Source organism: Netta rufina (genome assembly GCF_964035555.1).
Source record: "Netta rufina genome assembly, chromosome: 21".
NCBI classification, from domain to species: domain Eukaryota; kingdom Metazoa; phylum Chordata; class Aves; order Anseriformes; family Anatidae; genus Netta; species Netta rufina.
This window is the reverse complement of record NC_140145.1, coordinates 536336-546824: the sequence shown is the minus strand read 5'-3', so window position 1 is coordinate 546824 and position 10489 is coordinate 536336. Positions and strand designations below refer to the sequence as shown.

At 49.5% G+C, this 10489-nt stretch overlaps 1 protein-coding gene across 1 annotated transcript; it reads right to left on the bottom strand.

The window, feature by feature from the left end:
- Positions 1–5447: 5447 nt before the first annotated feature.
- On the bottom strand, positions 5448–8709 carry SPACA6 (sperm acrosome associated 6; the record flags this gene model as incomplete). Its single annotated transcript, XM_084299913.1, has 8 exons — positions 5448–5602; positions 5926–6079; positions 6559–6662; positions 6929–7006; positions 7093–7116; positions 7371–7439; positions 7780–7854; positions 8436–8709. The coding sequence occupies 8 exons, from the start codon at positions 8707–8709 to the stop codon at positions 5448–5450; spliced, it is 933 nt and encodes a 310-aa protein (XP_084156039.1).
- Positions 8710–10489: the final 1780 nt, after the last annotated feature.

Sequence of the window (10489 nt, the reverse complement as noted above, 5' to 3'; positions counted from 1 at the left end):
GGCGTCAGTGTAGGAATGTCTTCTGAAGCACAAAGATGTGGAGCTGCAGGTCTCACACAGGCCTTTGTAGTGTCCTGTGCAGTGGGAGGGGTGAGTGGGTCCAACCCCTTCTCAGCTTTTCTCCTGGAGAAGGAAATCACACTGTTTTTTTTTTTTTTTTTTTTTTTTTTTTCCACTTAGAAAACACAACCTGAGAAGAAGGTGACTGTGGTTCTTGGTACTTAGCTTTCTGAGCTGGAAAAAAAACACCTGTGCCCGTAAGAGTCCTTGGAATGTTCTCTTCTGTGAGTGCTTTTCTCCTTGGATGAAATTTCTGTTGGGAGAAGTGTATCTGGGAGCTTTGAAGAGTGCTGCTCAGTAAATAAGCGATTGGATGACAGTCATCATTCAGCATGGAAAGCAAACACTGAGGATGCCCCCACCCCCCACCATTTCAGCAAAGGTACTGCCAAGTCAAGTGGTTCTTGTTTATTGTGTTTTTATCAGGCCCAGCCTGGCTCTTGGTGAGGAATTTTCAGCAGCCTCAAGGCTCCCGGAGAGACTGGCTGTTGTGGGGCAGAGTTTTGAAGTGTCCAATGGTTTCTGCACTGCATGACAGCAGGCAGAGGGGTGTGGTGGAGGTGGTCAGGGAAAAGCAGGTGAGCCCTCTATTCCCCAGTGGACAATGGTCCTGAGCTGCAAGGAGCCTGCTGAAAGAGATTCACAGAATTTCTAGGTTGGAAGAGACCTCAAGATCATCGAGTCCAGCCTCTGACCTAACTCTAACAGTCCCCACTAAACCATATCCCTAAGCTCTACATCTAAACGTCTTTTAAAGACTTCCAGGGATGGTGACTCCACCACTTCCCTGGGCAGCCTGTTCCAATGTCTAGCAACCCTTTCGGTAAAGAAGTTCTTCCTAACATCCAACCTAAAACTCCCCTGGCGCAACTTTAGCCCTTTCCCCCTCGTCCTGTCACCAGGCACGTGGGAGAACAGACCAACCCCCACCTCGCTACAGCCTCCTTTAAGGTACCTGTAGAGAGCAATAAGGTGGCCCCTGAGCCTCCTTTTCTCCAGGCTGAACAACCCTGGCTCCCTCAGCCGCTCCTCGTAGGACTTGTTCTCCAGACCCCTCACCAGCTTTGTTGCTTTTCTCTGGACTCGCTCAAGCACCTCCATGTCCTTCTTGTAGCAAGGGGCCCAAAACTGAACACAGTACTCAAGGTACAGCCTCACCAGAGCCGAGTACAGGGGGACGATCACTTCCCTAGACCTGCTGGCCACACTGCTTCTTATACAAGCCAGGATGCCATTGGCCTTCTTGGCCACCTGAGCACACTGCTGGCTCATATTCAGCCAACTATCCACCAATACTCCCAGGTCCTTCTCCACCAGGCAGCTTTCCAACCAACAGAATCACAGAAAAGTTTGCTAGTTTGCTAGCTGCCAGTTGACTGGGACATCCCCTGATAGCCAGGACTGTTGATAAATGATGGAAAGTGGCTTGGTCAGCTTTTCTGCCAGTTCTCTCAGTACCCTTGGGTAGATCCCATCTGGCCCCATCGTGTACATCCAAGTGCTGTAGTAGGTCGCCAACCATTTCCTCATAGATTATGAAGGCCACATTCTGCTCCCTGTTCCCTTCCACGAGCTCAGGAGACTGGGTATCCAAAGAATAACTGGTCTTGCTGCTAAAGACTGAGGCAAAGAAGGCATTAAGCACCTTAGTGTTTTCCTCATCTCTTTGTCACTAAGTTCCTCCCTGTATCCAGTAAAGGATGGAGACTCTCTTTAATCCTCCTTTTTGTGTTTATGTATTTATAAAAACATTTTTTGTTACCTTTAACAGCAGTAGTCAGATTGAGCTCCAGACGAACTTCGGCCTTTCTAATTTCATCCCTGCACAGCCTTGCAACATCCTTATAGTCCTCCTGAATGGCCCTCCCTCTTTTCCAGAGGTCATAAACCCTCTTTTTCTTCCTGAACTCTAGCCACAGATTTCTGTTCAGGTCTTCTGAGCCAGCTTGTCTTTGGGCACGTGGGGGCGGTCTGCTCCTGAGCCATTAAGATTTCCTTCTTGAAGAGTGCCCAGCCTTCCTGGACTCCTCTGCACTCCACACTCTGGACTCCTCCTTAGGTTCCTTACCTGGTCTGAAACTTGATCTTCTTCAGTAGTCAGTTCTTCATTCTCCTAGTGCCTGCCTTTGCCTTCTCCATATGGTCCTGAGGTGTCCTGGAACCCTCGGTGGTTTCTGAGTATGCCTGGCATTCTCTTTTCAGTCAGTCAAAAGCAATATTTTGCTTTTCCTTGGGGAAAAAAAAAAAAAAAAAAAAAAAAAAAAAAGCTGTTGAAAACTATCTGAAACATTAGACCAGAAGCTGGTGAAGTGATAACTGGATTTCATGTTGAACCAGACTTCTTGTGAAGAAATACCTTTTCCAGAGCTTTTCCAGAGTGCCGGTTCAGGTGAAGGGACGGTGTTTGGAGTGCCTCAGCAGTGTTGACAGGTTATCATGAGAAAAATGAGCCCAAGCACAGGGCTAGGCCAACATGACATGCTGCTTCTGGGCCCTAAGACAGCCGCTCTGTGCCACCAAGGGCCTGCAACATGCTCTGTGCTGGCATAGAGATCCCTGCTCTGCGCTGCATCCTCTATGCACAAACTGTGGTTACTCACAGAGTGCTGGCACTGGTGTACTGAATCCTGATGGGATACAAATCTACCACAGAGGGGACTGGTTGCTACATGGGCAGTTGTCCAGACAATGCTGATCACTAACTGAGCTGCCTATTCATGTCTGCCAGAAAAGTGTTTGGCAATCAGGTGGTGAGGCGCATAGGCTGTCCTCTCTTCTCTACATCCTCCCCAACACCCCACACCTTCAAGGCTGTGCCAGGAATCTTTGCATGTCAAGAGGTTGCTGCAATAATTCCTATGCCACCTGTTAGGAAGCCAGAGGAGAAATTGATGTCTAATAACTAGAGCATTTCTGCCAATGTGATCCTTTCTTACAACAGAAAAAGGAAATTATTTGTTTAATACAGGCAAGAAAAAGGAGTATCTGCTGCCAGATATCATGAAGCAGCTGCAGGATGCCGACAAAGGCATCAGCACATGAGCTGTCGTTGTACTCAGGAGCATGTTCGCTCTCATGGGGCAGAAGAGGGATGGTCCCATCACTTTGCAGCTGGCTGAGAAGCTTATGACATCCTTTGATCATGCGAGGGCAACAGGAGAGCTGAAGGCTCTGTCTGTGAGTATGTGGGCATGGTCATACCTGTGGTTTGTGCCTGATGCATGCCTGTGAATTGTGCCTCCCACTGGAGACATCTCCCTGGGTGTTGTCAGAAATATTTTACCCCATGTTTCTCAGACTGCTCTCTGTCCTGCCCTGGTTGTGACTTTGGTGTCTCTGTCTTTGGTGTCCTCTGCTGTGGGGCTGCAACAAACCGGTCTTCTTTCTGCCTTCAGCTGCTCCATTACATGTTGATTCCCTTCCATGCTTGCGGTGGCATGGGACAGAGACAAGAAAAGAGCCTGAGAGGTCTGAGAGTACGGGAGAGCCCATGTCCTATGTCTGTCTCTTCCTGTTACCCTCCATTTCTTGTGTATGTTCCTGTCATCAGTATTTAGGCTCAGAATAGCCCCTTCACACTACATGACTGTCCATCTGAGGGAAAATAGTGATTGAAAAGATTGCAATACTTTTTCATTATTTTTATAGCATTATTTTTATTTTTATTTATTTATTTTTATTTTTATTTTTATTAGAAATATGAGATGCAGCCTTTAGGTGGCCCCGTTGTGTTATCAGATAGCTTCAAGACAAGAAATTCCTCGTTCCTTGCTCAGGACTGCTGTGCTGTCAATGTCCTGTTGCTCTGGAGGAATTCAGATGGGAATCCAGATGATGAAAGATTTTTTACCAATTATTTGAGACCATAAGAATCAAAAGGATATGGGCATACTCTTCTGAGTTTGTTGCCTGTTTTTTTCGTATCTTTATGGTAACTTTTGTTTGTAAGATAAACACGAATTGTAACAAAGGTATATATGACTAGAGTCACTCAAGCTGCACCTGATTAATAAAAAATGATATAAATTAGCTTAAGGGAGAGAGGGTGTTGGGGAAGATATCATTGTGAAGGAAAAGATAGTATCTTAAAAGATATCTTCTGACTTCTGGGATCAGTCGGTGGGCTGAGCCTCTCTTCCCCATATTGGGATGACTTTTGGTAAGATTTGAACACGGTCATACCAAGTGCCTCCTCAGGAAACTTAGAAATTTCTATAGAGTTGCTTCATATCTTTTAACATGTTTGTAGCCAGGCTGTATTACTCATACTTTTGGTATTTGCAAATTGGTATTCAGACAGTGAATTTATCACTAGCAAACCAAAGAACCTGTGTATCTGTTGCTTTAATATTGCACTACTCATTAAATCTAGCTGTGATAGTTCTCATTGAATGTGACCAAACTCTTTCTAAGTGTGGCCGTGGTAGTTCATGGTATGTGACTAGACTGAGGGTGTATTACATTGTTTGTGAATTTGTAATCATGATAGTACAGTACCCTGAATGCAACCAGACTTATAACAGATAACAGGTAATAAATTATAATTTTGCAACAGAGTCAAGTTCTCTACCCCTCCACACAGGAAGAGAGTTAGGGGAATGACCCAGGTGTCCTAGTGCAACAAGAGCAGCTGCAAATATTTCAATTCTCAGGATTTGATCCATGTATCAAGCTCCTGTGGTGTAAATCCAAGTAAATCTGAACTCTCCTTGGGGTCCCTGTTGTCTGGGTCTTTGGGATGCCTGGGAGTCACAGGGGAGGCTCTGGAGGTTTCCGGAAACACCACCAAGAGGCCCTGGGAGGAGGAAGGAAGAATGGAGAAAGAGTAAGAGGCCCTATATCACCATTTTTTTTTTTTTGGGGGGGGGGGGGGGGGGGAAGGGGATCATGGGGCAGCTGGGGATACTGGGAACCACTGAGGTGACTCAGGATGAAAGTATGGGGTCTTGGGGGGTCTTGGGCAGCTAGTCCCCCAAATGTAAATTGGGGGGGGTGGAGGGGAGGAGGAGGGGGCAAAGGGATTATGGGAGTTCTGGGGAAAATGGGTGAAAGTGACTGGGTCTCAGGGGCAATTAGGGAGACCTAAGTCTGGGGGAAGCAAGAAGGCAAAGTGGTCTGAGGTAGTCCTGGGCAAGTAAGGAGTCCCAGAATGGGCCTGAGGATGATGGGAGTTCCAGGGGAAAATATGAATGATGCCCTGTCAGTTTATGAGTCACAACAGTCTATGCCTCCGCCCCCACACACACCCTCCCCCTTCTTCCTCACATTTGTAGGGATTCCTGCTTAGGGACTGGGAGATCAGGGGGATTCAGGAATACTGTGCTGGTCTGTGAGGGTCTCCAGAAGCATGGTGATTTTGAGGGTTGAGTTTATAAGGTTAGGAGTACTCACACCAGTAGCAGCACTAGCCCCATGAAGCCAAGTGCCAGCCCCAGCTCCAGTGACACTGTGGGCTGCAAGGGGGTCCTGCTGTGGGGCCAGCGCAGCACAGCTCTGAACTGGGCCTGGAGTCCCTGCTCTGCCTCCACACTTCCCCCTGATACTGTGGGGATGTAGGGACCTAGGGTCAAAGGGTACTCCTCCCCAGGAAACAGGTGCTCTGGCAGCCCCTACTCCAGTCACAGACATAACAGCCCTCACGGACCCAGGCATCTGAGGGTTCCTGCCCCACTCCACATGCTCCATTGCCCCTGAGAGGAGGCAGGCATCGGGGAATACCTGCTCCACTCCAACCTCTCTACCGTGGATCCAAATATTCAGGCTCACACACACCCCAGTTCCTCTCCTGGTGAACCAGGTGTCTGGGGGTCCTGCTCCATCCCACACTACTCACTGCCCTTGGGAGACTCAGGTTTCTGTGCGTACCATTGAGGTAGAAGTACTTGCGGGCCAGGGTCTCAGATGGGGCCCCCAGGCGACAGGCAATGGTTCCTAGAGTGGGGTCCTGGAGGGTCAGGCTGGGAGGTTCCCCCAAACTCTCCTGCAGTTCCTCAAACAGTGCTAGGTCCTGTGTGCGTATCTGGACATGGGGGAACATGTCAACATTGCCTCGTCCATCGGGATCATACAATAGCACATGTGCTGTGCAAAGGCACCTGTGTCATGTGCATGCTTGTCATGTCCCCCTTATGCTCCTTGTGCCCTTTGTCTCATGCATGTGCATCGCACCTTGTCCCCCACATGCTCTTCGTGCCTTTGTGTGTACCACACAGGGATGCATAAGCACAACATATGCACAAGTTACTTCCTTCACGAGTGGACAGGAATCTGTACACACAACTGCCCTACCTCCTGCTCACTCACCCTTCATATGGGTGCTAGCTTGCTTCCATCCTGTGCATACTCTCACACATGCTACTTATAGCACATTTATATCTACAGTATAAGCAATACTTCCATCTATTGATAGTTCTCATGCCAAGCACAGAAGTGGTCTTGCTATGCCCACTCCTCTCATGAATGTCTATACATACTCTTGCACATGCATAAGCTACTCACATCCTTTGCAAACATCCAGGTAATGGGCAGGTCTGGAGGGACAGCAAAGGGCACATTACAGTGCAATGTGATGGCTTCATCCTCATGGACCCACACATCTTGAACTGGGAACATTGGCAGGCATGTTAACTCACATATGCTCATGCATTCACAGAAATATTTGCACTCCTGTATGAATGCACGTGCTTATACATTCACAGTAGGCATGGACTGGCATGTATCCTAGAACATTCTCATGCACTCATGATGGACTTAGCAGGCATGCCCACGTATCAGAAAGGAAGGTTGTCCCAAGAGCCCTTGAGGCACCCAGCTCTGGGGTAGTTCTTAGTCCAGTCTGGATGATCTGGGTTGAAAATGGCTCCCCTACCTGGGCAGTCCAGGGGGAACTGGCAGTCCACAAGGCGGCAGGTTGCACACTGGAAGATGCGGGCAGCTGGCTGGTACCCTGGGAGGGAGATGTTTGGTGGCCCCAGAGAGATAGGAGGTGTAATAGGAGAAAGGGGGTAACAAGCCAGAGGGATAGGCACTCACCACAGGGGGGGATGCAGGCTGGAGCTGGTGGGGGAAAGCATAGTTAAACTTGAGATCATTAGGGGTCCATATCCCTGTGATGAGCTCAGCCCTTGTCCAGCCCTGGTCTGGCAACCCTGGAGGCATCTCCAGGAAGGGTATGCCCAGGGTGGGAGTCCCAGGGGTATAGATGTCCAGGGGAGGGGGAATGTCAGTCCCTGGCATGGGAAAGCTGGGGTGGGAGTCCCAAGGTTCACCCAGGTGGGAGTCCTGAGTGGGGATCCCTGCTGGGCCCATACCTTCTTCCAGCTGGCTCAGCTTCACCCAGATTATATTGATGGCTTCCTGCAGAGACACCTCAAAAGGCTCTGGAGGCTCCCAGATGTGCAGGTGAGACAATGTTCCTCTCCCCAGTCCCCCAATCTCAACCCCACACTCCTCCACCCCCAACTCCCCAGATTCCCTTTACAACACATCTGGATCCAATATACCCATCCTGGAGTTTCATGCATCCCTAAATATCCCCTTAAAGTCCCGGACTCTCTATATGCTGAAGCTTCTATGTCCTCAGGATTCCCCAAATATCCCTTCACACCACCCCAGACCTCCATAAATCTCATAGTCCCAAATCCCCATTCATGTCCTCCATATCCCATCCCTCATGCCCTTATCCTCTCACGTCTCATCCCCATACATGTTGCTGCTTACTTATTTCCTTCTGCTTCTCCAGAAAATGCAGGGCATCCATGATGATCTCCCGAAGTGCCTCACGCTGACTTGACCCTGAGACCAGTACAAGGCACTGGGACCTCTACAGGGTCAGGATTGGAGGTTCAGGGATGGAGAGGGTTCCACTAAGGGCTGGGATCCTGATCAGGGTTTAGGGGTTCTGGGAAGGGTCAGGTATCCCTGGGGATCCCCAAGCTCTTGAGTAGGGCTGGGAGTTGATGGAATTCCCTAGTGTGTTCCTTCCTGGTCAGGGCTGGGTGATCATCAGTGTTGAGGCAAGGCTGGGAATCCCAGAGATACTTGGGGTCCAGGTCATAGTTGGGGGAGTGTCAGACAGAGTCGAGAGGTGCTGGAAGATGGTCCCTGGGGTCCAAGTCAGGACTGGGGAGACCTTGGCATGGTTGAAGGTCCCCAGGATGCTTGTCTAAGTGGGGTTCCTCTTTAGGAAAGGGGTCCCCAGCTACCAAGGTTCCTGTTCAGTGTCAGAGTGAGGGCCTTGGTTTATGAGGGAATCCACTGAGGGCTCTGGGATCCTGTTCAGGGTGGAGATCTCCACTGAGATGGTTGTTCCTAGGGTGCCAGTCAGGATGGGGGTACCCAGGGAGGTGGATGTCCCCAGGGGTCCTACCACGCACCTACAGTGACAGGGGCAAGTGGCACAGAAGCCTCAGCAAGCGCCTCCAGGCAGTGTTGCTGCTGAGGGCCCTTGAGGGAGGTCCTGGTGATGTCATGGCAAAGACGGGTCCACTGCATGGGAGGCCCAAAGCAGAGCAGGCAGGGGTGAACCCCAGGAAGCCAGGGCACCAGGACTACCCACTGCCACAGGCCAGGTTCCACTGGTTGGATGACTGGGTGTCCAGGGAGCCAGGGGGCCAGCACCAGCAGGAGGGAAACCCCCCACCACCCCATGTCCCCAAACCATAGCACCTATATGCCTAGGTCCACGGGGAACAGGTGGGTTCCTGGATGAGGCCCAGCTGCTTGCGTCTCCAGGGAACACGAGGGTTCCTAGGTGGGGTCCTGGTGGTTGGGTTCCCTCCTTTGGGGAGGTCCCTATGGGGATTGGGGATACCCAGACATGTGTGTCCCCTGGGGTTTTGGGGATGCAGAAGGGGCTCCTAGTATCCTCATTTTGGTCTCCCCAAATTCTTCACCTTCATTCCCCACCAATCATTTTATTTGGTACCCCCAAATTACCTGTATTTGAATGTCTAATTCCCCCCACCTCATCTCCTATAATCTTATCCCTCAGAACCCTCAATCCGGTTGTTGTCAGTCTCCAAATCCCATCCTTTGGAAACCACTCAAGGGTTTCTCCTTATCCCATCTGATGAATACCTTCATACTCTTGTTTGCGATCACTGAAATAAGTATTCTTTGAGGTCACTGACCCCTTACGCTGTCCCCATCCCTTTCCCTGTCTCTGGTCTCTGCTTGGAGGGAATTCAGGTGTCCCAGATGAAATTTGGCAGCCAAGATGGGGCACAGGGGTAGAGGGCCCAATGTATATAGATCAAGATGGAGGTCTGTGGCAGAAGGTTATAGGGATGCCTGTATTCCTCTGCTCCATGCCCCAGTCCAGGCTGTCCTGTGATACATATTCCCTAAGACCAGGTTGATGCTGACCCTTTGGCAGCCAAAAAATGTTGCTATGCTGGTGAGCAGTGGGGTTGTCTTTCAAAGTGGGGGTGTGAGTCTGGGGAACTGGAGGGGAATTTGGTCTCCTGTAACCCCAGCTGGGATTTAGAGTTGCTCTGATGCCCGTTTACATGGCAAGGTTTTGGTAGCGGGGAGCTGCAGGGCTGGCCTCTGTGAGAAGAGCCCAGAAGCTGCCTCATATTGTAATACACCATAAATGTTTGTTCATTGTCTTTTGTATTATAAAAACAAGGAGTTCTGTTTGAGGAGCGGGAGTTGCGAAAGCTCCCTGCTGAAGTAAGGAGCTGTATAATGCTTGGCTAGACACTATGAAAATTCTTTTGCTTAATGTAACAGAAAAAGAGAATCCCCTCCCCTTCTGTCTTTCTGCATCTCAGTTGCCTCTTTTGTTCAAAGACACTGTTGCAAAGCTCATGTAACCACCTCCTGATAAGTTGCTAAACTAGTGTATCAACATCCTGCCTTCCTGTCTCATGCTGGGCCAACATGACCAAAAAAAAAAAAAAAAAAAAAAAGTTGAACCACAAGGCTGAGGAAGACTACGACCTTCATCTTCACGACCACCAGAGGGACAGAGACGGCCCCCTAGCAACAGTGTGCGCAGTTGCAGAATGTACCGGAATGTGCTGTGTAACCCCGGAATTACCAAGATATAAAAAGGGACCCTGGCGGGGGTGAGGTGTGTGCTGTTGGCAGAGCAGAGACTCCCCGGCCGCCCAGCACTGTTTTGCTTGCTGATTGCTTACTCAATAAATTCCTTTATATGATTAAAACAATGGTCTCTGAAAATTAATTAAGGGGGCAACTTATAACAAATTTGGTGCTGTGACTCGGATGAAGGCAATTTGATTGAAAAACCCATTGAAGGGGGCGCCCCACTGATTTCAGCGGCCTTCACTAGGACTACTTTCATTCAAATCCTTCACTGACGAATCCTAAATTCAGCAGCAAGCAAATAAAGCCGGCAACCCCTAGTAATCTTTGTGCACGAAGACTGAACGAAGACTCAGGAGTGAGTAAGTATAGGCTG